Here is a 27984-nt window from a genome sequence, read left to right on the forward strand (position 1 = left end):
GTTGTTTAGTATTGCCAGTACCATGAAAATTTATTGGATCTATAAAATTTTGTATGGATTTATAAAACTTTGTGCTTTCATTAGTTGCATCTTTCAGCTATTGTGCTTGAATTTACACTGTATAGCACATAAATTTTCTCTAGTTACTTATTATATAGTTGACCCTAGAAATAATGTGAGGGCTAGGGACACCAACTCCCTGCTTTGTCAAAAACCCATGTATACCTTTTGAGTCCCCCCAAACTTAACTAGTAGCCTACTGTTGATCAGAGACCTTAATGATAACATAAATAGTTAATTAACACATATTTTATATATTATATGTGTTATATGTGGTATTCTTACAATAAAGTAAACTAGAGAAAAGAAAATGTTATTAAGAAAACCATAAGGAAGACAAAATACTATATAGGACGAAAGTAGATCATTCTTGAAGGTCTTCATGTTGAATAGTAGGCTGAGGAGGAAGAGGAGAGGTTCGTCTTGTCTCAGAAGTGGCAGAGGTGGAAGAAAATCCACATGTAAGTGAACTTATGTGGTTCAAACTTATGTTATTCAAGGGCCAAGTGTATATTAATTTTAATCCTGAACTTGGTTGTACCTTTTTAGAGTTTGGATTGTATTCCAGGAATATAAATGGACAAAAATTCAAGGGATTATGGAGTCACTAAATATTAGAGTATAAAGAGGTTTTCCAGTCCACCCCCCCTCCTTATTTTTTAGATGAGGAAATTTAAATGCATCAAAACTTAACAATATAAGGAGCATTTCTCATCTAGGTCTTAAAAATGGTTTCCAATTTAGATTTGTGTATTATCAGTTTGACTAAATACCAAATATAAAAGCAGGCACTCTATGTTGTGATGCTTTCGATAATTTATTTAATCTTTTCTCATTTTCAATTTTTTTTTTTTTTTTGAGACGGAGTCTCACTCTGTTGCCCAGGCTGTAGTGCAGTGGCGCGATCTCGGCTCACTGCAAGCTCTGCCTCCCGGGTTCAAGCCATTCTCCTGCCTCAGCCTCCCAAGTAGCTGGGACTACAGGTGCCCGCCACCATGCCTGGCTGATTTTTTGTTTTTGTATTTTTAGTACAGATGGGGTTTCACCGTGTTAGCCAGGATGGTCTCGATCTCCTGACATCGTGATCCGCCCACCTCGGCCTCCCAAGTGCTGGGATTACAGGCGTGAGCCACCGCGCCCAGCCTCTAATTTCTTTTCCTTTTTTTTTACTCAGCGTGACTAGCAACTTGTAAAATAATATGCCCTTTTCCATGTTTCAGAACATGATTGATTTTATTACATAGTTATATAATAAACATGTTTTCATTGAAATACTTTTTTATAATGTAAATTATAATGAGTATTTTAAGTTGGGTGAGGCTTAACGTTGGATCTATAAAACTTTGGTTGTGGTACTGAAGATAACCTTAGACTACACTGCAGCCTGACCAACTGCCGCCAGGTTCACCATCTGATACAGCTGTGTTACAGTTATCATCTGTTGTTTCCAAAGCTACAATTTCCTTCTCAAACTGTGGCTAAAACCCAACATTTGATGATTGTTTTCCACCCACTTCAACATTGATCTTTGATCCTATGGCAAACTTAAAACTTTTTTTGCCAATAATATGACAAAATTGTATTGGGCATCATCAGCAGTAACATCAGACTTTATTTCAGTGAATAAAGATGAAACAGCTGCTTTATTGTCCAGCTCAGCCCTCATGCATTCAATAGAGGATCATAATATTTTCCAGCTTTCTCTAACTAGTTATTTTTCTGTGCTTTCTGAATATGCTATGGATATCTTTTGTCAGACAAAATATAGAGATTTTCAGTATTCTTTAAAAAAGTTGGACTATCCATATTAACATGTACATAATCAGTTTGTAAAAGTATGTTTCTAAAAACATAAGGATTTTTTATAAGGATACATTTTATAAGGATAACTTTATAAGGATACTTTTCCATTTTTTGAAAACGTAATTTTCAAAGTGAATTTTAATTTTAACTTGCTCTTTCCATATTATTTTAGTACTTCTTAGTAAAACTTACGTTTTCTGGGTACTTACAGGCTCTTTGGTTTTCACTCAGAATTTTAATTTAAAATTTAAGTGGATAAGCATTGCTGTGTGTGTGCATATGTGTGTGTGTCTGTGTGTGTGTGTGAGAGAGAGAGAGAGAAAAAAGCGGGGGTGTGGGGACAGATGAGGGAGGGAGAGATTGATTGATTTACAATAATGAAGTCTCAGCCCCAACTTGTGAAGGACTGTCCTCAGTATTGCCGTGTTTAACCTTTGCTGCTTAAGAAATAGTGAAAAACTAAAAACTAAAAAGTTTTTCATTTTGGCTCTTTCCAGCAGCCTGTGGTAGCTGTTCCTCTTGTTATGCCAGTTTGTAGAAGGAAAGAGGATGAGGTGTCTATTGGAAGTGCACCCTTGGCAAAGCAGCAATCATATCAGGCCTCTGAATATGCCAGCAGCCCTGTAAAAACAAAAACGGTAACAGGTATGTGTCAAGTACTGTAAAGGGACTATGATTTTACTCCACTTCTAAGCTAGTAAGTTAGCATCCACAATTTCATGGATGCTGGCCAAAGACATGAGACTCATTGAGTGGAGACAAAGAACTTTATTATCCACAACATTAGCAGTAATCACAGTATTAGCATTTTCTTGTGTTAGTGCCCTGAACCCAGTTTCCATAAGGTGGCATGAAGAGGGCCAAGAATTCTGAATTTAGGGAACTTGAACCTTTTATAATGGATAGAAAGCATGCCTGCCCTATTCTCCAGAGGGAGGCGCTGTGTCTCCTTTGCAAGGGTGTGAGCACACTTGCCCTTTGCACAGAAGCAGGGTCGTATTTCTGTCTTCTGAGACTTTCGCTATGCAAATATCCTTAAAAACACAGTAGGAAACAATGACAATCACTACCTTTACTTAAGAGACCCATAGAGAATTATCTCTCAATAGTATGTTCCTTCTTTAAGTGAATTCTTGAAAACGACAGTACACCTTAATCATCTTTCCTCCCTTCTCTCATATTCTCTGCTAGATCTTCTATGCAAATATAAAGTATAACTATCCTTCTATAAAATAATTTATTTCCTTTTGTGTAATAAAAAGCATTTTACATATATAATTCATCAATATATAATTAAAAAAAGAACTTTATGGTTTCATTTTGTGATTTGTTTTTTCTTCTTAACCTCTAATTTTTATGATGATTGGCTACTTTCCTTTGGGTAATTTTATATCTTTTCTTCAGCTTTATTTCTCATAACGCAGATATTCCCAACCACGTTGATAAAGATTTTATAGTTTCAGTAAATCAGAACCATCTATCAAGTCTGTTATGGGCAAGACTCTGTTCTAAGTGAAATTGAGGGCAGAAATATTAAGAAGATCCCTACCCTTAAAGAATTTAAAATATAATCATATATGCAAGGAAATTCAAATTAGCTATTGTAGTATTTAAGTCATATTTAACAACCAAAATGCTAAAATAAATTTTTTTGTGGTGTTTTATATGTATTATTATTTTGTGCTCTATGATTTTTCCTAAAATATGACATTAATTATGTTTATTTTGTGGAATCATTAGACTTCCACCTGTCCATAGCCACAAGCCTTTTACTTTGTTGAGATTTTATCAATTGACAAAAACGCCTGTGCCTCATTTTGTGTCACAAAAAGATTATATAGTTTGTGTTGAGTTTTGATTATAAAATTAAATATTCTTTCCTTTAAATGCCGTGTTAAGTTTAAGAGTTAGAGTTTAGGTTTTACATAAAGGTTTATAATTGAGCTGTTAATTTACATAATGGTTTATAAACATCACCTTTTAGTTAAGAAAATACATGTCCATTAGTGAAAAAAATGGTAAGAATTACCTTACATGCATATAAACCACATATTTAAAATAGTGGTTAAGGATAATTAACGGTGACAGAAAATGCTTATAATGCAAATGAAAATAGATAATATAGAACTATTTAGAATATGCGATCACAGATTTTGAAATGCATCTGTATATGCATGGAAAAGTTTATATGTAAACTCATACCAATCACGTATCAATTCATAAATGATATCAGTTGATCTGATAATTATTTTGCCTTCTTTATTATACTTTATGTTTTTGTAAGAAATTAATAATTGTTAGTGAGGGAAAATAAAAGCTGAAAACATAATTTCTCATCATTAATTACTTTATAAAATATGAAAACATAAACAACACATTGTTTTTTATTTTAAATTATTAATATGAACTATGATTCTTTTCTTTAGAATTAAAGATAATTGCATTTTATGTCTTTGGTGTTCCCCCACCTTTAGAACCATCAGAGATATCCTATAGGTATTCTTCTTACAGATAACGACATTATTATTTCACCAAATGTATCTTCTTACTCAAGCTTGCGTAAAAATTAATAGGCATCCAACTAATGCTTGTGATTGCCCTGTTTGGTGACTGTGAGCAGTCACCAAAGGTAAAAGGCCTTGAGTATAACATTTATTGTTTATGAATTCTATTTCTTCCCCCTTGGGTGCCCACTATTTTTAATTCTCTGGGGAACTTGGCAGTGGTACTCTCTCTCTTGTTGATAATACTCTGTCCTAAACATTTTCTTTACTTAGAATTATGTTTTAACACTTTGTTTTATTTTTAATTAAAGGATACAATCTTCTTTTTTAGATTAAAATATATTTTATGATTTCTTAGAGTGTGTACATACATCTAAATGTAGTTATCAATCAGTTTTAATTATTATTTATATTGCATCATAAATTGTAATGAGTTTGTTAAGGCATTGATAGTCTTTTGCACATCTGCCTACCTTTTTTGGTTGTTGGTTTTTGTTTGTTTTTTAACCATCTTAGCCATTTTCAGTAGCATTAGGTATAAATCAGTAGCATTAGGTATAAATCAGTAGCATTAGGTATAATCACCTTGTTGTAAAATAGACATTTTATTTTTTAACTACATGTTACAGTGGAGAAATGTTAATGTTCATTTTATTTCTGAGTTCTTATTAAAATTGTTTTTTAAATTTATATCATCACAGCCTATGGTCCAATGTTGATTTTAAGTTCATCCCCAACAAGTTATATATAGTGGTTTTGGCACATGAATACCAAGACCTGCTGATACTGCACTGGGTTTGATTTTGCTTTTTAATTATTCAGTTAGAAGCGGACCTTTTCCTCTTCCAAACTCAGCCAATGTTAAGTGGCTGGCTACAGGGGGACCTGTGCTTGATGGCTCGGAATGTGCTAACAGCAGAATTCCACTATTTCAATGATATAGTCACGTAAGGCAGACTGAGCCAGAATAAAAACTTGCTGTTCTGCATGAAGATAATCTATTATCACAGAATTCTAAATAATCTTCCAGAGAATCTGTATATCCTTCAAAACAATGAAACCCCTAAAAGCTATGCCATTTGTTTACCCTAGGTTTTGAAATGTTATAAACCTTAATTTGGAATTCTTGATGAAAATGTCTGTGATGGAGATGAAAACTTAACAAGCAGAATACTCCATAGATGATACTTAAGAGATATAAACCATTTTATCTTACATGTTTATATATTACTTCTCACGTCAACATAATAAATACAGAGTTAAAATAATAGAAGCCTTTTAAATTTAAGACACCTTGACTGTTGCTAAGATAGTAATAAATGAAGACATGTGATAATGATGTAGATTTGGTAGATAATACTATAAATTCAAAGTATAGAACTTTAGCTTCTGGCCATGATAGAGTAACAGGGTTTAGATTTATATTCCTGCTGTAAACAACTAACAAACTGGATAAAATATATGGGGAAAATTCCCCAGTTTCTGGACATTGGACAATAGGCAGTGCAGGAGTGTGATTCCTCATAGAAGGGAAACAAAGGTGAGCCCTAGGATTTCCCTAGCTTTCTGCCTCAAGGCATGTTTCGGAATACAGGGCAGAATAGGACATCTCAAACTGAGTTCAGCAGTCTTTCTGAGTTGTAGAGACAAGAACTGAAGTTTAGGGAGGCAGAGATGACTAGAAACTATGGAATAAAATTCCAGAGATGGAGAAAGCTATGCAGAGAAAGAGCCCCTGGAAGCAACATAGAGTTCTTGAGAGCTTGCTGAATAGCAAGACATGAATGCATGGCGATGAGACCTCACAGGGTTTGGCAAAGAATAACCTCGGAGCTATGATCTTAATGATTCCCACCCTTACACAGGGTGGAAGGCATTGAAGTTCCTACTGTCCATCATATATAATTCTCATTGGTTATTTAGGACATTCAGTAAGATCAGAAGGGCTAGGCCTCAGTAGTGGGGCTAAACTATCTATAGAGTAAAGGCTACCCTAGACTCACCTTAAACAAGTTTGTAAATCAGCCTCTGAAGGAAACAAAATAGTGAGTAACTTACTGTTAAAAGGAATACAATACTATTGTAGCCCAACATCATTAAAAGGAATGCAATAAGATGGAGACATACAACAACTTAAATATAACAGTGCCAAACATTCAATAAAAAAAATTACTAGAGGTGCAAAGGAGCGAGAACTACAAGCAGGAGAGAAACTAGCCAATAGAAATAGGCTGAGAAATGACACAGATGATAGAATTAGCAGGTATATTAAATACCTATATGTTAAAACAGGTGTCATAACTATGTTCAGGTATTTACAAGAAGTTGGACACATTGAGGAAAGAAATGAAAAATGTATAAAGAACCAAACTCAATTCTACAGATGAAAAATAAAATATCTGAAGTAAAAAAATTTAGTGGAATTAGATGTAGAGTAGTAGATATTTCAAGAAAAAGAAATTAATTAACTTGAAGACATAGTGATGGAAACATGCCAAAATGAAGCACAAAGAGAATAAAGGAAAATAACTGTACAGAGCCTTATCGAACCGTGGGATGAAAATTAATTATGGTTGTGAGGGTAGGGCTCACTGAAAGTTCACATTTGACCAGATACTTGAAGCAGGCGAGGGAGTGAGCCATGTAGATATCTGTGGATAAATGATTTGGAATTTTCTATGTATCTATATCTATATATACATATATATATAGGAATAAATGATATACTGTAACCCTTTCATTTTATAATTAAGACTATTGAGTCACAAAGAGGTCAAGCAACTTATCCAAGGTTAAAAAGATATTTATTGAGACTTTTTAAAAATTGAAATTGCCAGACTATAGGAAGAGATCAAGCAACTTTTCCAAGGTTAAAAAAGATATTTAATGAGACTTTTTAAAAATTGAAACTGCCAGAGTATAGGCACTTTGCGATTATTTCCTTCTTTCACTATGAATATTTCCTGCTTTCCTTCTTTCATGGCATAGGCAGTCCTGCAAATCAGGTCTGTGCAAATTTTGTCATCTACTATTTCATCTCTAATACCTAATATATAGCCAGCCAATTTCAGTGCGTTTTCTTTGCTAAGGAATTACTCTAAATTTGCAGCCCTGTCCCGTGGCACTAAGATAGTGAAAGATTTTGCATCAGAGTTACCAAGATGGATACTACTGGGAAACACCTTTTATGATCGTGTTTCATAATGGCATTGATGGTTCCACCTTTCTTTATTTGAGTGCCACTTTACTGATGCACAGTTAAGTTCCTGGATGAGACTCAAAAGTGAAACACTACTGTTGGTATATATTTTTTGGCCTTGGTATATCCTTAAATATATTCCAAAATACTGACGCTTCTACCAAAATAAAAAAAAAAAAGATCCTTCAGATGTTTCCATTTTTATTAGGCATATGGAAAATCTATCTTTTATGCCTAGGTCTCCAAGAGAAGTAAATATGAAAAATCTTGAAATCTTAAAAAGTACATTGTTTATATTACAGATAATAAAAGGCTTTAGATTATTGTTATTTGTTTTTAAAGACTCTGTCTTTGGAGAATGATCTTTGGTTATTGAGTAGAATATTTCTTCTTTCTTTCTTTCTTTATTTTTTGAGACGGAGTCTCACTCTGTCGCCCAGGCTGGAGTGCAGTGGCGTGATCTCGGCTCACTGCAACCTCCTCCTCCTGGGTTCAAACGATTCTCCTGCCTCAGCCTCTTGAGTAGCTGGGACTACAGGCACGTGCCGCATGCCCAGCTAATTTTTGTATTTTTAGTAGAGACGGGATTTCACCGCGTTGGCCAGGATGGTCTCAATCTCTTGACCTCGTGATCTGCCTGCCTCGGTGTTCCAAAGTGCTGGGATTACAGGCGTGAGCCACTGCGCCTGGCCTGAGTAGAATATTTCTAATTACATTTTTTTGCTGACCTCATTTCAAGGTGTAATATTTTAAATTTATGCCAAATTTTAATAATATATTGTTTAGGCTTAAGTTTGGCTGAAAATATCAGACTACTCTAAATAACAGTGCTTTAAACAAGATCCAATTTTGTCTCTCATTAGAAAGTTTAAGCACGCACCCTAAAGCTATTATGATCTTTCAAGATCAGGAAGCTTTTTATTCTACTTTGAGTGGCCTTCATTGCCAGGCTTTCCTCATGGTTCATGATGGTGGCTTCAGCATTTAATCAAGTCTGCATTTCAGTGAGCAGAAATGAGTACAGTGAAAGAAAAAGTGCTTTCTGCCTCATTAAGCACTACCCAGAAGTTGCACACCCCATTTTGTTTATATACTCTTGGATAGAAGCTAGTTACATGGTCCTATCTAGCTGCATAAGAGGTCTTGCAAATGTAGTATGTAATCTTTAAGGCCATGTACCTGGCTACAACTTGTATGTTCTAACTAAGAAAGAAAGGGAGAGTGGATAGTAGAGATTATTTAACTGCTTCTACCATAGTAACTTGAAATGGAAAATCAAAAGCTAAATTTTGGAAAAAAATAGAGAATAAAAATATTTTCCTTTTAGTATGCACATCACAAGACAAAGTTGGTTAAAAAAATGTTTTTAGTGTTGCTTAGATATTTCACAGTAAGAGATATAGACTTGGGAGTCATCAAGATATGGATCATAGTGGAAGCCACAGAGTGATTGAGATTTCTCAGGAGACCATACAGAGCAGGATGAGAAGAGAGTGCAAAATTACATTCAAAGGAACTCTTTAATGGAAGAGTAAGGAGAAGGAGCCAATGGAGGGAGTTCAGAAGCGTCATTATGAGAAGTAGGCAACAAAACTACATGTATATGTGTGACACAATTCCAAAGAGTTTCGAGAAGAAGGTGCATGACATGCTGTAGAATCATCAAGAACAATGAGGCTGAAAAATAGGCTGTTAGTCTGTGGTCAGTTGACCAGAGGATCTTTAATTGTTAAGGAATGGATGTGAATTGAAGAAGGAGAGACAACCTATGTACACCAATCATTCAAGAAATTTGACTATATAGTCACTTGGAGTACGTGTATAGCAATAGAGATGTAAAGAGACAAGGAGACAAAACTGGAGATACCACAAAGGCTGAGGATAATTTATACAGTGAGATCACAGGTAAGCAAGATATAAAACCCATGCACAGATGTGAGACTTAATGATCAGGAAAAATCATTTCTTCTTTAAGACAGAGGTAAGAAGATAAGACTATGTATCATTATATATTCATTTACTTATTTTTCTTTCCACAAACAAGTATTTATGTGGGACAAGTATTTTTTTTGCACTGTTTTAGAGAATCTAAGAGATCAAAAAATGTATAATTTTCTCAAGACAAGCCTCCTGTTTTTCTCATACAGGGAACCAGTTTTTCAGGTTAACTTTGGAATGCCCTGGCTGAGAAGAGGGGTTCATTCAGATGGTTAGAGGGCCCTAAAATTTTATTTTTTCTTTACAAATGTCATTTGAAAATATTAAAGCATGAAGGTAGACACTATTGTATAATATGCAATTGATTTTATCAGGGATAAAAGATGGTTTTTAAAAATTTTACTATTTTGGAACAGAAAAAGGTTGAAAATAAAATAAAGTCTATCTAATTAAGTACATCTAAAGTAAAATAACTTGAAAATATAATTCAGAAAGTCATCAGATAATTTAATGAAAATATGTTTACTAAGTTGTTTTGTACATTGTAAGAAAAATTATTTTTATTTCTAAATCAAAATTCAAGGGAAAAAAGTATTAGCAGTCTGCAGAGCTTAAAATGATATACAAAGTTAAAATTATTTCATAAGTTTTTTCTGCACTATTCTAGGCAATCAGTATAATTTGTAATTAAACAATATTTCTAAGATTAATTTTCTAAAGGATTTCAACAGATGCTAGATGATTATTTGATATGTTACCCATATTGTAGATGATTGTAGCCATAGACTTAATTTCCTTAACTCTGTTTAATGTTTCATGTTTTATGAAGGTAATAGTTTATGAAGATGATAAGTATGAAGTATCTCTGATGATAGCTATCATTTTCATAAACATGAAGCATCCCTCGGTCATCTCATGACAATCTTTTATAGCCATATCTATCAAATGCGTTACTTAGTTGACATTTACCACATATTTGAATTTCTTGCATTGCTAGTGTTCATATGAAAACTCCTGAAATGAATCATTAGCTCATAAAGAGATGTAATTACACTTTATTTAGTATGTCTCCATGTGTGCCCTGCGGAGTATTTTATCATTGGTATTTGATGATTAATTCCAACAAAGTGTTCAGTTTGTTAAGCAGACTGGGTTTATTTATTTTTATTTTTCAATGTACTACACTTTATTTAACATACATATAATGTCCATCTTGTTGGATCCTTTTCTTGAGAGAGTAGCAATTATTCCATATTTAATTTTTAAAAAATTCTTGGTCCTTACCTCTCTGGCTCACTTTTTATTTTTCTAGGATTGTAAAGCAGATTTATTTGTGTATGGTTTCTTCTAATGTGTTCAAGTTTTGCTTTCTATTTTTACTTTGAAGGTAGAACATAGACTTCATTAAATTTTCTCAGAAGAGAAAGCTTTAGAAGGTAAATTAATGTTGAAAAATTGCTTCTACTTCTATACCCTATTGGAGTTATTTGACTTCCATTACTGTTAGCACTACCTCACTCCCGTCCCCTTTTGAACATGCTGGCCCAAACTTGGAAAAAAACAACAAAAAGAGGGAGGGGGAAATAAGAACCCCCATCCCCACCCCAAAACATGGTTTCTTGGTTTCCTTCAGCACCGCTGAGGCAGGCTAACATTTCGTTAAAAGCATTGCTGAATACTAAGAAGGAATAAATTAGAACAAATACAGAAAGCATAAACTATTTAAAAATAGTTAACCTTAAAATAGTAGTCTTCAATTGTTTTTCTTACTGCACTCCTATCAGTAATTTTTTGAGCAAGCATCCATAGTAGTTATTGATTTATACATTAAATATATGTATCACTATTTAATGTAATAAAGCATGTAAGATTATTTTAATTTTATTATTATTTAAATTGTACTATTCAGATAGAATTTTAATACATCAGTAATGTTTCAGTGGGTATAATATTGCATGGTATTACTTTTTTTTTGTTTTTGTTTTTGTTTTGCGGTGGAGTCTCGCTCTGTCACCCAGGCTGGAGTGCAGTGCGCAATCTCAGCTCACTACAACCTCTGCATCCCGAGTTCAAGCAATCCTCCTGCCTCAGCCTCCCAAGTAGCTGGGATTACAGGTGCCCACCACCACACCTGGCTACTTTTTGTGTTTTTTAGTAGAGACAGGGTTTCACCATGTTGGCCAGGCTGGTCTCGAACTCCTGACCTCAAGTGATCCGTCCGTCTCGGCCTCCCGAAGTGCTTGTATTACAGGCGTTAGCCATTGCACCCGGCCTGTATGGTATTACTTTTTAAATATTTGTTTAGTACTTTGTTATAACAACTTATAAGTTTAATTTTTAATTAAGTTTATTCCAATTGTTGGTTTTAATGGCTGACATAATTGGAAAGCTGCCTCACTGAGATACATCATATTGAAGAGATGAAAAAGGCATCATTGACTGTACTCAGGATACTTATTTTTCAGTCCCATCTATTTTGCAAAGGTTTGCTGACATGAGGCTGGTAAATTTTCATCTTCCTTGTAAAATGAGTTATTTCAATTTAATGGGATAGTATTGCCTTTTTTATTCAAATAAATTAGTTTTGTCTTTAATCCATATTTTTTAGTGTGTTTTACAGGAATATTTTTAAAGTGTATATACAGATTATGAGTATTAATTTAGTTAAAATAATAAAATTTTTAAACTTGATTAACTGTGCATGGTAAATTGTAATATGCCACAATTAACTGAAAACAAATGAAGGATTGAAGAGCCCTTGGCAATTCTTTCTTGTTGTTGAGTGTTTCTGTTCCTTTGTATACTTAACATAGTGTTATCTGTGGCCTTCTGACATGAGGAAGGACTCCAATGATAGTCTACTGTATTAAATATTAATAAACTATGGCTGGGCACAGTGGCTCACACCTGTAATCCCAGCACTTTGGGAGGCCAAAGTGGGCGGATCAGTTGAGGTCAAGAGTTTGAGACCAACCTGGCCAGCATGGTGAAACCCTGTCTCTACTAAAAGCACAAAAATTAGCTGGGCGTGGTGATGCATGCCTGCAGTCCCAGCTACTCGGGAGGCTGAGGCAGGAGAATTGCTTGAACCCGGGAGGTGGAGGTTGCAGTGAGCTGAGATCGCGCCACTGCACTCCAATCTGGGCTACAGAGTGAGACTCCATCTCTAAATAAATAAATAAATAAATAAATAAATAAATAAATAAATGTGTTTCTCATTTTTAGATGAAAGTTAGTATAAGTAGATATTCTCATGTTGGCCAGGCTAGTCTCAAACTCCTGGACTCAGGCCAGGAACACCCTATGGGTGTTCTTGTAGCTTTGTGCACCACATATTTTGGAGAATACTGTTGTGTTGGAATGGTATTATCTGAAAGTTTAGCATTACCTAGAGAAAGCCTCTCATGTAAGGTTCAGATATGATTATCCTGTGGTTCAGATTCACTGTGCAGTGGTTACTAACTTGTCCAGTAAGACAGAACACACTCACATGCAGTGAGTTACATGAAGCAGATTTGTGACTGTACTCACAGATAGGCATCAAGGGACAATAGAAGCCTAGGATTCGGTGTGATTTGTTCCCTTCATGTCCCCCAGACTGCAGAAAGGTGCTCAGGTTAAATGGTGTCTCATCTGTGCATGCTGCACTTGCACTACACCTGAGGGTCCCTGGAAGACATCTCTCTCTAGGTTTTATATTCCATGGTGATATGATTTGCTGGCTAAAGCATTACAGTTTCTAGTCGGGACTGGAACAGAACTTGAGCTGTTTTGGTCAGTCCCTTCCTATCTTAAGATGTTGCGTTGTACAATTATTCTAAAAACTACAAGTTCTTATTCTTAAGAACTACAAGTGAAAAAAGGAGGAGAACTGGGTGGTCCAAGGCCACCAGAGCACTGTCCTGCAGGTCCCAAGGAGCCAATTTAAACTAAGAAAGGTATTGGCTGAGATAGTGAAAGAAGTCTTTACTCCTTCTGATCAAAGGAGTAAAAAAAAAAAAAAAAAATCAATAGCATCTTCAAATCTGCTGGCTTAGGCAGAGAATCAGTGGGATAATGACCAGTGAATATACTAATAGAAGGACTGAGAGTCAGGTGAGCTAGGAAGGCAATGAAGTTAAACAACTCTTGAAAAAGTAAGCCTGAGAAAGGGAAATAAGTCTCATGATATGCTTAAAGCATTGTGGGATCTATGCAGTCTGTGCAATGATGTTGCTAGGGCAGGGCACATACAACTACTAACCAATTGCCTGGTATTCCCCAAATTGATAGGTGATTTCTTTACTAGCAAATAAACATTCCTAAATTAAATTAGAAAGAACTCTTCAATTGCAAGAGACAGAAACTATATTCAAATGATTTTCAGTTTAAAAACCGGTTGTGGCAGACTATATTGAATCCTGTAACCAAAATGGTAAAGGCAAAGATGGATCTTTTCTTTGGAATGACTTAGAACCAGAGATTCCACATTATCAGGGTGCCATCTTTTCATGTTGGTTTAACTTTCTCTTACTGAACACAGATTTCTTGACAGTTTTGTACGTGGCTGGGGTACCTCTGAACTCACATACTTAATTCTCTATAATCAGAGAAAAACAGGTCTTATCCAGGGCCTATTGAAAACGTAATTGAAGCAATTTGGGAGGTCGAGGTGGGCAGATCACCTGAGGCCAGGAGTTCGAGACCAGCCTGGCCAACATGGTGAAACCCCGTCTCTATTAACAATACAAAAATTAGCCAGGTGTTGTGGCACATGCCTGTAGTCCCAGCTAATCAGGAGGCTGAGGCAGGAGAATCGCTCGAACCCGGGAGGCAGAGGTTGTAGTGAGCCGAGATTGCGTCACTGCACTCCAGCCTGGGTGACAGAGCAAGACTCTGTCTCAAAAAAAAAAAAAAAGAAAAAGTAATTGAGGAGGATTTTGCTTGACTGTCTTAAATCATGTGCCAACATCTTGGACAGTCACTATGGTCAGGAAGGTTAGGTACTATGATGAGCCCAGTGGCAGCCCAGGTTGGGTCATGTATTCACCCCTGTGTTCTGGGGCGTGAGATATAATGCCAGAAAAAATGCAACAATAGTAGAAACATGGCTCAAGAGGTTAACTCCAGCTATTCCAGTTTGTAAATACTAATTTTTTATTTTACAATTAGTCACAGCAGGTTTAAAACACATTACTGTTTTGATAGGAAGATGGTAAATTGATTATGAAGGTATTCGTCACATGAACTAGGGAACGGGGAAAAATCTGGAAGGAAAAGACATGAGATGCATAAGACAGATTGCAGACTTTACAACAGGCTTTGTTTTAGTTTTTTTAACCATAGGGTTTATTCAACTGAGGGAAAGGAATTACGATATGTTTTTGTTGTGTGCAGTTTTGAACAATACAGTTTTGCTTAGCACAATTTATTAATTTTTCAACTTCATCTGTTTCATTACAAAGATTTTTTCCCAAGGAGCCATTAATTTGAATTATCATAATATGTGATTTGAACTGTAATGTCACTTAATTTTAAAGTTATTTGAGAACACATTGCAATGTTAATAAGTGAACGTTTTTCAAATATAGAGTTCTTTGGAAATAAGTGTAAGTTATTCTAGTTTTTACACAGACTGGCAAGAATTCAGCAAAAATTCAACCAATTTTTTTTTACAGTCTTTTCACCCCCTTTTAGCAGTCAGAACAAGATTATAGTTTCCAGATGAAATTCTGAATGTCACATAGTGATGACATATATTTTCCTGGTTGGCTCAGCATGAGATGCAATTTTGTATGCCATGTCACGCTGACTTGCAGAATCCAAAAGCTCTTATTTCCCAAGGGGCTTTCAAGAGTGATAGTATTAATGCAGTTTTTATTTTGATGAAAAGTCTCATGCATTATTGCAGTTCTGTGGCAAGTTTCTTAAAGCTTTGAATATTATCTAACTTTTAGAAATTTTAAAAATAGTACTACGTAAAGGTCACTTTCTCTTCAAGTTATTTAAATTTATATTGCCAAATGCAGTTGCCAAAAATAATGATGAGTGTAAAATATAAATCAATAATTAGGAAGGTATAGTATATAAACCAGTAGCTTAGGGACCAAAACACCTAAGTTTTGATCTTACCCTACCCCATGTTAAGCTAACATCACACGGTCTTGTTTTCTTCATTTATAAAATGATGATAAGTTTACCCAGCAATACCTCAAGTAAAGTAAGATATGTGAAAGTTCTTTAAAATGATATAACACAATTCAGAAGGTGAAGATCATATTTTTGATGTTTGAATTTTAAAGGGAAAGCTGTAGACTTCAAGCATGGTGAAGCTTATTTTGACTAATAGTTTCTAGCCTTGTGGTAAAATTTTATTCTTTCTTTTTTCCTTTGGATCTTAATCATCTGCAAGTTGCCTTAAATCTCAGTATATCAGTACAGATGCCTACATAATGAAATTTATTTCACACTGACGATTTGCCTTCTTTTTTAGGCTTGTCTAACTGACCTGCTTTGTTATACCAGTCTTATTTTTTTTTCTCTTTTTTAAAGGTGCCTCATATCCAACTGCCTGCACATCTCTACTTAGGTATTTTATGGGGTGCTCAAGCCTAACATGTCTTGTTTCATCTGCCTTCCTAAATTTATACAACTGTGTACCTTTCCCCCAACCTTCATTCACCATGATGCTCAAGGCTGAGACCTAGGATTCATCCTTAGTGTCTCCCTTTCCTGTCCATTCCACTTCCAAGTTATATCTTGAATCTTTTTGTCTGTTCACGTGCCACAACAAATGGAGCCACATCATTTTTTGTACAGAGTAATGTAAGCATATGCTAACTAGTCTTACTGGTGCCATTTGGTATTATATTATCCTTTGATCTCAGTTACCTCAATTCATTGTCTGCATGGCAGCAAGAGTCATCTTATTAAAAACCTAAATTAGATCATGTCTCTCCCTGCTTAATCGCAGTAGTTGCTTCCTATTGCACTTAAGATATAACCCAGACTTCTTACCATGCTCTACACAGTTGGATCTTATCTAACCTCCATCAGGTTCTCCCATGGCATCTTTTTTCCTTACATGGATCCTGTTTCATTTTCTTATATACTTCATCCTTTTTTTTCTTTTTTTTCCTTGAGATGGAGTCTTGCTGTGTCGCCCAGGCTGGAGTGTAGTGGCATGATCTTGGCTCACTGCAACTTCCCACTTCCCAGTTTCAAGCGATTCTCCTGCCTCAGCCTCCTGAGTAGCTGGGACTACAGGTGCCCACCACCAATGCCAGTTAATTTTTGTATTTTTAGTAGAGATGGGGTTTCACCATATTGGCCAGGCTGGTATCGAACTCCTGACCTTGTAATCCACCCAACTCAGCCTCCCAAAGTGCTTGGATTACAGGCATGAGCCACCATGCCCAGCTGCTATATACTTTTCATACAGCAGGTCTTAGTTTAGATGATCAATAAAGAAACTTCTGTATTCCCTAAAATAGGTCTGTCCCACTCACCCAGGATTCTTTAAAACCCCTTTCTGTCCTTATAACACTTATCATGTATCCTGTTCTTGTGTTTTTGTTTTTTTTTTTATTCTCTCCTTCTCTAGAATATATCTCAAGGGCTGTATGTGACTTGTTCATTTTTGTATTTCCAGAGTCTAATAGCCATTTCTAGTATTGAGCAAATATGTATTAAATAGTTGTTGCATGAATGAATTAACCTTTTTGTTTCTCGTTATTTTTATTCAGAGATGTAAAGCTCTCATTCCTTAATCTTTTAAACCCCTGTTCTTTAATTGATTTAAGTTGATGTCCTGTAACTTTTCATATCTGTTGTGGTTTCTCACAGATATTTATCAAATATTCAGAAGGAGTTAGCAGCTCATGGCACAATTTCACTTTGTGTGCATAATCTTCCAGTGTATTCCTGCTACATCAGAAATTTAGATATATTTTAAAATGTTGAATTATTATAAGAATGGTCCAAGTACAATGCAGGATATTAAGATAAAATTTTACCTCTAGTCAGTGTTCTCCACTCTGTGCTAGTGGGTTGGGGAATTGCAGGTAATGTATGACATGGCTTCTGTTATGATGAACTTTAGGTTATATCTGGAGAGAGAAAAGTAACGTACAAATAGTAGACTTTAGAGAACTGGGGAAAACTGAGTGGAAGGAATCATTACTATAGATTTTAGGAATTAGAAAAGTTTTCATTGAGAAGACCTTAGGATAGGTGTTAGATAGGATTTGTAACAATCATGAAGGTGCTTTCATTTGGATGGGAACAGCAGAGAGAAGACACTGATTGGAGTAAAGAGTCTTTAGTGGAAATAGTGGAAAATAAAGTTGAAAAGAGATTCAGAGAATCAAGACCAGATTATACAGGGCTTTGAAAGCCATGTGGAGAACTTTTACTTTCTACCTGAGATTCATTCTTAAGTAGTATCCTACAGCTGAGAATTGTCTGTAGGGTGGAACTAAAGGAGGAAGACCCTTTTCAGAACTGTGAGTAAATCTTTATAGTGATGAAGATTTTCAACAGATTGGTAGCCAGGGAAACAAAGAAGAAAGTACAGATTTAGGTTATTTCTGAAACCAAAAATTGACTTTTTTTCTTACCCTTTAAAAAAGGTATATGTAAATTTATGTTCATTTCTTTTGAGAGAGTCCCAAGTCATTTTTAGGATCATGAATGATAATAGCTTCTTTTTCATAGTCATACATATGTGGTTTAGAATAAAGTGAGAGGTCATCAATGCTTTTACAATTATTGTACTTTCTACATTATGATGCAATTTTTTGTTATCCATCTATTTCTGTCCTTATAATGAGAGCCCCTCAGAGATGTGACCCCAGTCTCTTTGTTTCTCCATGACCTAGCACAAGTAGGCACTCAGTTATACTTATTGAATTGAACTAAGCGACTTTTCCATAGCTCATAAGTCTTGGAAGAGGCCAGCATTTTCCTTTATCTCATTTTCTTTTTTTTTTCATATTAATTAATTAGTTTATTTTTTATTTTGTTATTATACTTTAAGTACTAGGGTATATGTGCACAACGTGCAGGTTTGTTACATATGTATACATGTGCCATGTTGGTGTGCTGCACCCATTAACTCATCTCATTTTCAAGCATTTTCCAAGCCACATCAACAGAATGTAAGAATGCAATGTAATAAGATTCACAAGTCGGCATCTGTTTGACGTTATTCCTGCTGTGCTGCTGAAATTTTAAAATCTTTTAGTGATCTTCTAAAGACGTGAGGAAATGGGGGATTGAGAGAAAGGTGATGAGGATGAGATTCCCTTCTGCTGTATTCTTCAACGTGTATTCTTGCCAATATTCTTCTCTTCATGGACTAGCAAGGAGGACAATATGGCTGATGCAGAGAGAGCACTGGGAAGAGGGATGGAAGAGGAAGTAAAGAAAGGCAAGAGGAAGCCAGATCCTGTAGGGACTTAAAATCATTGTAGCGACTTTGACTAATAAAAGTGAGCAAGGTGGGATGGCATTTAAGGGTTTTGAGTAGAGGCATGATATAACCTTTTTTGGCTATTTTACCACTATTAATCTTGATGCTGTATTGAGAATGCACTGTAGGGAGAAAAGTGTAGAAGGAGATAAGCGGGGTGCCATATGGCTCTTGGCCATAGTGTATATCTGTAATCATGCTAACTTTGCCAGGTAGTATTACTAGAGGATGCAAGGTCAAATTCAGGATCTGTTTTAAGATAGAGCCAATCAGATTATAGTAATTTTCAGGATGTATGGTGTAACAGAGAAGGGTCATGGTTTTGTTTGTTTGTTTGTTTTTGCAGCCAGAAAGGTGGATTAGGTATTTATTGAAACTTGGAGGACTATAAGGTGAAGCGTATAGGGGCTTTTGAGAAAGAGACTCAGGAGTTTTGCTTTGGCTATGTTAAATTTGAAATTCCTATTAACTATCCAGATGGAGATGTTCAGTACACAGTTGGATAAATAGTCTGAAGCTTACAGGATAGATCCAGACAATTCCCTGGAAACAGAATCCTCATAGAGGATACTTAAAGCCATGACATTGAGTGAGATCCTCTAAGAAGAAAGTGTTTGTAGAGAAGAGAAATGGCCCAAGTACTGAACCCTTGGACATTCCAGCATTTTGTGGTCTGGAGAATGAAGAATTAGCAAGAAAAGTGAGAAAGAGCTACAACTGAGGTAGAATGGGAACATAGAGGTGGTAGTGTTCAGAAAGAAGTGAAGACTGTGTTTTAAGGACGTGGAAATGATCAACTTTTTCAGATTCTTCTAATAGTTCAGTGTTAAACAATGGCTCTAAAAAACTACCACAGAAATTTCAATGACTCAACATAGCAGAATTCATTTCTAGTTCAAGGAGAGTCCATTACTGTGTCCACAGTATGATAGCTCTTCTCCAAGCAGTGAATCAGCCACCTTCCATTTAGCCACTCTGAGGATCCTTAGGGCCTCAGATTCAGAAAAGAGTTTTAGGAAGATAAAGATTTTGCTGATGACATATCATGAGTTCTAGATGGCAGAATGGAGGAGATTGCGGTGTGTGGAGTGAGAGATGAGGTCAGATGGGGATTGCACAGGTCTGTTTAGTGATGAGAATCTGGGTGATGAGGGGTATTGTTAGAATTTTGGGTTTCTCCTGATGGCTGATGTAAACAGAATATAAATGGCATGAAGGAATTAGTACTGGGGTTTCTAACGCAGAATAAGGTGGCAAGGCTGCGAGTATTGGGGCTGGAGGGATATGGTCTTTAATCCCTCTGGGATTACAGGCATGAGCCACCATACCCAACCTGAAACAAGTTTGAAGAAATTTAAATCGTACATTCAGTAAATATGTACAGTTATATACTTAGTGGATTTTTTAAATATTTGCAATTATATATGTCAAATTAAATCACCAAAAAATAATGCAATTTTTAGGTCTGGGGTTTTTCTTTGGATTGCAAAGACCCCCACAAAATAACCAAGGATCATAACTTTCTTTCTCCACTCTCCACTTACAGGAAAAACAATTAAATGCAGATCAAATGAACATATTTAATGGATTTATTTAAGTTAACATCCAGACTACATACTGGGGTCATAATAGATTCAACTTACAATTCTTGTATCAGGAATCAAATAAGATGAGAAGAGTTTTGAGTATTAGCAAAACAACTCCTAGTTGGTCTCTGTTTTCACTCTCTTCCTCTTCCAATTATATATCCTTTGTGTTAATATAAGAATTTTCACTTCATAACTCAGGAATGGAAAACCAAATACTATATATTCTCACTTATAAGTTTGAGCTAAGCTATGGGTATGCAAAGGCATACAGAGTGGTATAATGGACATTAGAGACTAAAAAGGTGGGATGGGAGAATACTTGGGTGACAGGTGCGCTGAAATTTCAGATTTCACCACTATACCATTTACCTCTGTAACCAGAAACCAATTGTATCCCTAAAGCTATTGAAAAATTTAAAGATTTGTTAAAAATAAAAAGAACTTTCACTTCTAAAACTCAAATTTTATTACACTTAATTGCTTAACAGTTTTCACTATCTCTTGGTACCTTCAGGATGAACTTCATATTTCTTTGCAAGATATTTAAGACCCTGCACAAGTAGGCCTTATCTTGTCCTTCTGGCCTTACCTCTAGTATACCAGTTGCATTTTTTGTGTGGTATACTTCACTCACACTAAACTACTTACAATGCACTTTGTGAATCTATGCCTTTGTGCATCTTCTTTCTGTCTGCTAGTCCTTCTGTCTTTGATTTAAGAATTCTTTCTCAAGCAAACTCCATGTTACCTCCTTTGTGGAGTCTTTCCTGCCAATATTTGAGTGAATTAATTCAATCTTGCTGTGTTACCAGAATTATTTATTTGTTTATTTACTTATTATTATAATTTAAGTTCTGGGATACATGTGCAGAACATGAATGTTTGTTACATAGGTATACACGTGCCACAGTGGTTTGCTGCACCCATCTACCCGTCATCTACATTAGGTATTTCTCAAAATGTTATCCCTCCCCTAGCCTCCCACTCCGCAATGGGGGCCAGTGTGTGATGTTCCCCGCCCGGTGTCCGTGTGTTCTTGTTGTTCAACTCCCACTTACAAGTGAGATCATGTGGTGTTTGGTTTTCTGTTCTTGTGTTAGTTTGCTGAGAATGATGGTTTCCAGCTTCATCCATGTCCCTGCAAAGGACATAAACTCATCCTTTTTTATGGCTGCATAGTATTCCATGGTGTATATGTGCCACATTTTCTTAATCCAGTCTATCATTGATGGGCATTTGGGTTGGTTCCAAGTCTTTGCTATTGTGAATAGTGTTGCAAAACATACGTGTGCATGTGTCTTTATACTAGAATGATTTCTAATCCTTTGGGTATATACCTGGTAGTGGGATTGCTGGATCAAATGGTATTTCTGGTTCTAGATCCTTGAGGAATTGCCACACTGTCTTCCACAATGATTGAACTAATTTTCACTCCCATTGATGGTGTAAAGCGTTCCTATTCTCTGCATCCTCTCCAGCATGTGTTGTTTCCTGACTTTTTAATAATCGCCATTCTAACCGGCATGAGATGGTATCTCATTGTGGTTTTGATTTGCGTTTCTCTAATGACCAGTGATGATGAGCTTTTATTCATATGATTGTAGGCCGCATAAATGTCTTCTTTTGAGAAGTGTCTGTTCATATCCTTTTCCCACTTTTTGACAGGGTTGTTTGGTTTTTTCTTGTAAATTTGTTTAAGTTCTTTGTAAATTCTGCATATTAGCCCTTTGTTATATGGATAGATTGCAAAAAGTTTCTCCCATTCTGCATATTGCCTGTTCACTCTGATGGTAGTTTCTTTTGCTGTGCAGAAGCTCTTTAGTTTATTTAGATCCCATTTGTCAATTTTGGTTTTTGTTGCCATTGCTTTTGGTGTTTTACTTATGAAGTCTTTGCCCATGCGTATGTCCTGAATGGTACTGCCTCCATTTTCTTCTAGGGTTTTTATGGTTTTAGGTCTTACATTTAAGTTTTTAATCCATCTTGAGTTAATTTTTGTATAAGGTGTAAGGAAGGGCCCAGTTTCAGTTTTCTGCATATGGCTAGCCAGTTTTCCCAACACCGTTTATTAAATGGGGAGTCATTTCTCCATTGCTTGTTTTTGTCAGGTTTGTCAAAGATCAGATGGTTGTAGATGTGTGCTGTTATTTCTGAGGCCACTGCTCTTTTCCTTTGGTCTATATATCAGTTTTGGTACCAGCACCATGCTGTTTTGGTTACTGTAGCCTTGTAGGATAGTTTGAATTCAAGTAGTGTGATGCCTCCAGCTTTGTTCTTTTTGCTTAGGATTGTCTTGGCTATGCAGGCTCTTTTGCAGTTCCATATGAAATTTAAAGTAGTTTTTTTTTATAATTCTTTGAAGAAAGTCAATGGTAGCTTGATGGGGATAGCACTGAATGTATAAATTACTTTGGGCAGTATGACCATTTTCACGATACTAATTCTTCCTATCCATGAGTATGGAATGTTTTTCCATTTGTATGTGTGCTATCTTATTTCGTTGAGCAGTGGTTTGTAGTTCTCCTTGAAGAGGTCCTTCCCATCCCTTGTAAGTTGTATTCCTAGGTATTTTATTCTCTTAGTATCAATTGTGAATGGGAATTCCCTCATGATTTGGCTCTCTGTCTGTTATTGGTGTATAGGAACGCTTGTGATTTTTGCCCATTGATTTTGTATCCTGAGACTTTGTTGAAGTTGCTTATCAGCTTAAGGAGATTTTTGGCTAAGATGGTGGGGTTTCCTAAATATACAATCATGTCATCTGCAAACAGAGACAATTTGACTTCCTGTCTTCCTATATGAATACCTTTATTTCTTTCTCATGCCTGATTGCCCTGGCCATAACTTCCAATACTATGTGGAATAGGAGTGGTAAGAGAGGGCATCCTTGTCTTTTGCTGGTTTTCAAAGGGAATGCTTCCAGCTTTTGCCCTTCCAGTATGATATTGACTGTGGGTTTGTCATAAATAGCTCTTATTATTTTGAGATGCATTCCATCAATACCTAGTTTATTGAGAATTTTTAGCATGAAGGGGTGTTGAATTTTATTGAAGTCCTTTGCTGCACCTATTGAGATAATCATGTGGTTTTGTCATTGTTTCTGTTTGTGTGTTATTGATTTGCGTATGTTGAACCAGCCTTGCATTCCAGGGGTGAAGCCAACTTGACCATGGTGGATAAGCTTTTTGATGTGCTATTGGATTTGGTTTGCCAGTATTTTATTGAGGGTTTTTGCATTGATGTTCATCAGGGATATTGGCCTGAAATTTTCTTTTTTTGTTGTGTCTCTGTAGGTTTTGATATCAGGAAGACGCTGGCTTCATAAAATGAGTTAGGAAGGAGTCCCTCTTTTTATATTGTTTGCAATAGTTTCAGAAGGAATAGTACCAGCTCCTCTTTGTACCTCTGGTAGAATTCGGCTGTGAATCCATATGGTCCTGGGTTTTTTTTGTTGGTAGGCTATTAATTACTGCCTCAATTTCAGAACTTGTTATTGGTCTATTCAGGGATTCAACTTCTTCCTGGTTTACTCTTGGGAGGGTGTATGTGTCCAGGAATTTGTCCATTTCTTCTAGATTTTCTAGTTTATTTGCATAGAGGTGTTTATAGTATTCTCTGATGGTAGTTTGTATTTCTGTAGGATCAGTGGTGATCTCCCCTTTATCATTTTTTATTGTGTCTATTTGATTCTTCTCTCTTGGTTATTTCTTGTCTTCTGCTGGCTTTTGAATTTGTTTGCTGTTGCTTCTCTAGTTCTTTTAATTGTGATGTTAGGGTGTCGATTTTTGATCTTTTCTTCTTTCTCCTGTGGGCATTTAGTGCTATAAATTTCCCTCTAAACACTGCTTTAGCTGTGTCCCAGAGATTCGGGTACATTGTGTCTTAGTTCTCATTGGTTTCAAAGAACTTATTTATTTCTGCCTTAATTTTATTATTTACCCAGTAGTCATTCAGGAGCAGGTTGTTCAGTTTCCGTATAGCTGTGCAGTTGTGAGTGACTTTCTTAATCTTGAGTTCTAATTTTATTGCACTGTGGTCTGGGAGACTGTTATGATTTCCATTCTTTTGCATTTGCTGAGGAGTGTTTTATACCCAATTATGTGGTCAATTTTAGAATAAGTGTGATGTGGTGCTGAGAAGAATGTATTTTCTGTTGATTTGGGGTGGAGAGTTCTGTAGATGTCTATTAGGTCTGCTGGGTCCAGAGCTGAGTTCAAGTCCTGAATATCCTTGTTAATTTTCTGTCTCATTGATCTGTCTAACATTGACAATGGGGTGTTAAAGTGTCCCACTATTATTGTGTGGGAGTCTGAGTCTCTTTGTATGTCTCTAAGAACTTGGTTTATGAATCTGGGTGCTCCTGTATTGGATGCATATATATTTAGGATAGTTAGCTCGATCCCTTTATCATTGTGTAATGCCCTTCTTTGTCTTTTTGATCTTTGTTGGTTTAAAGTCTGTTTTATCAAAGACTAGGATTGCAACCTCTGCTTGTTTTTGCTTTCCATTTGCTTGGTAGATCTTCCTTCATCCCTTTATTTTGAGCTTATATGTGTCTTTGCACATGAGATGGGTCTCTTGAATACAGCACACTGATGGGTCTTGACTCTGTATCCAATTTGCCAGTCTATATCTTTTAATTGTGGCATTTAGCCCATTTACATTTAAGGTTAATATTGTTATGTGTGAATTTGATCCTGTCATCATGATGCTAGCTGGTTGTTTTGCCCATTATTTGATGCAGTTTCTTCATAATGTCAATGGTCTTTACAATTTGGTATGTTTTTGCAGTGGCTGGTACTGGTTTTTCCTTTTTATGTTTTATGCTTTGTTCAGAAGCTCTTGTAAGTCAGGCCTGGTGGTGGCAGAATTTCTCAGCATTTGCTTGTCTGTAAAGGATTTTATTTCTCCTTCGCTTATGAAGTTTAGTTTGGCTGGATATGAAATTTTGGGTTGAAAATTCTTTTCTTTGAGAATGTCAAATATTGGCCCCCACTCTCTTCTGGCTTGTACGGTTTCTGCCAAGAGATCCAATGTTAGTCTGATGGGTTTCCCTTTGTGGGTAACCCGAACTTTCTCTCTGGCTGCCCTTAACATTTTTTCCTTCATTTCAACCATGATTATGTGTCCTGGGGTTGCTCTTCTCAAGGAGTATCTTTGTGATGTTCTCTGTATTTCCTGCATTTGAATTTGGCTTGTCCTGCTAGGTTGAGGAAGTTCTCCTGGATAATATCCTGAAGAATATTTTCCAACTTGGTTCCATTTTCCAAGTCACTTTCAGGTATACCAATCAAATGTATGTTTGGTCTTTTCACATAGTCCCATATTTCTTGGAGGCTTTATTCATTCCTTTTCATTCTTTTTTCTCTAATCTTGTCTTCACACTTTATTTCATTAAGTTGATCTTCAATCTCTGATATCCTTTCTTCTGCTTGATTGATTTGGCTATTGACACTTGTGTATGCTTCTCAAAGTTCTCGTGCTGTGTTTTTCATCTCCATCAGGTCATTTATATTCTTCTCTAAACTGGATATTCTAGTTAGCAATTCCTATAACTTTTTTTGCAGGTTCTTAGCTTCCTTGCATTTGGTTAGAACATGCTCCTTTAGCTCGGAGGAGTTTGTTATTACCCACCTTCCGAAGCCTGCTTCTATCAATTTGTCAAACTCATTCTCCATCCAGTTTTGTTTCCTTGCTGCAAGGAGTTGTGATCCTTTGGAGAAGAGGCATTCTGGTTTTTGTAATTTACAGCCTTTTTAGGCTGGTTTTTCCATAGTCTTCATGGATTTATCTACCTTTGGTCTTTGATGTTGGTGACCTTTAGATGGGGTTTCTGTGTCATTGTCCTTTTTGTTGATGTTGATGCTATTCCTTTCTGTTTGATAGTTTTCCTTCTAACAGTCAGGCTCCTCTGCTGCAGGTCTGCTGGAGTTTGCTGGAGGTCCACTCCAGAACCTGTTTGCCTGGGTATCACCAGCAGAGGCTGCAGAACAGCAAAGATTGCTGCCTGTTCCTTCCTCTGGAAGCTTCATCCCAGAGGGGCACCCACCAGATGCCAGCTGGAGCTCTCCTGTATGTGGTGTCTGTCGACCCTTGCTAGGAGGTGTCTCCCAGTCAGGAAGCACAGGGGTCGGGGACCCACTTGAGGAGGCAGTCTGTCTCTTAGCAGAGCTCACACACTGTTCTGGGAGATCCACTGCTCTCTTCAGAGCCGGCAGGCAGGAACATTTAAGCCTGCTGATGCTGCGCCCACAGCCGCACCTTCCTGCAGGTGCTCTGTCCTAGGGAGATGAGAGTTTTATCTATAAGCCCCTGACTGGGGCAGCTGCCTTTCCTTCAGAGATGCTCTGCCCAGAGAGGAGGAATCTAGAGAGGCAGTCTGGCCACAGTGGCTTTGTGGTGCTGCGGTGGGTTCTTCCCAGTTCAAACTTCCCGATGGCTTTGTTTATACTGTGCGGGGAAAATCACCTATTCAAGCCTCAGTAATGGTGGACGCCCCCGCCCCCCCACCAAGCTCCAGAGTCCCAGGCTGACTTCAGACTGCTGTCCTGGCAGTGAGAATTTCAAGCCAGTGGATCTTAGCTTGCTGGGCTCCGTGGGGGTGGGATCCGCTGAGTGAGACCACTTGCCTCCCTGACTTTAGTCCCCTTTCCAGGAGAGCGAATGGTCTGTCTCGCTGGCATTCCAGACACTGCTGGGGTATGAAAAAAAACTCCTGCAGCTAGCTCAGTGTCTGCCCAAATGGCCACCCAGTTTTGTGCTTGAGACCCAGGGCCCTGTTGGCGTACATCCCTGAGGAAATCACCTGGTCTGCGGGTTGTGAAGACCCTGGGAAAAGCATAGTATCTGGGTCGGAGTACACCGTTTCTCATGGCACAGTCCCTCATGGCTTCCCTTGGTTAGGGGAGGGCATTCCCTGACCCCTTGTGCTTCCTGGGTGAGGCGATGCCCCACCTTGCTTTGGCTCACTCTCCCTGGACTGCATCCACTGTCTAACCAGTCCCAGTGAGATGAGCTGGGTATCTCAGTTAGAAATGCAGAAGTCGCCTGCCTTCTGCATTGATCTCGCTGGGAGCTGCAGACCTGTGCTGTTCCTATTCGGCCATCTTGCCAGCCACCTGTGTTACCAGAATTTTATAGTGCAGTATTTGTCAAACCAAATGATAATCATAGTATTTAATTAAGTTTATATCTTATCTTCACATTGTAAGCTCTTGTAGGGCAGGGATTGTGTCATATTTTTAAGCCCTTACTGTGGAGCCCTAGTATGTGGTAAATGGACATTTAATAAGATTTGTAGTTTAGGATGAACAAAATTACTTTCTAGTTTTCCTTCCTTTCTGGCCATTTTTTTCTCCTTTCTCTTTCCAAAAAAGCATAGATGTGAACATTCAAATTCTAGTAGCAATCTGATTAACCAAAGTATTTTAATTTATATTT

General features: G+C 36.7%; 1 protein-coding gene across 19 annotated transcripts in view; it reads left to right on the plus strand.

Moving 5' to 3' along the window:
- VPS13B (vacuolar protein sorting 13 homolog B) overlaps nucleotides 1–27984 on the plus strand; it is a 916166-nt gene that overhangs the window by 405410 nt on the left and 482772 nt on the right. For all 19 annotated transcript variants that reach the window (XR_008509424.2, XM_054519206.2, XM_054519208.2 and 16 more), the window contains one exon: nucleotides 2361–2508. Coding sequence is in view for 18 of the 19 variants with exons in the window: in XM_054519206.2 (XP_054375181.2) it covers nucleotides 2361–2508 (148 nt within the window). In the remaining variant the exon portion in view is untranslated. The remainder of the gene's footprint in view (nucleotides 1–2360; nucleotides 2509–27984) is intronic.

The sequence above is a fragment of the Pongo abelii genome, chromosome 7 (assembly GCF_028885655.2).
Source record: "Pongo abelii isolate AG06213 chromosome 7, NHGRI_mPonAbe1-v2.0_pri, whole genome shotgun sequence".
NCBI classification, from domain to species: Eukaryota; Metazoa; Chordata; class Mammalia; order Primates; family Hominidae; genus Pongo; species Pongo abelii.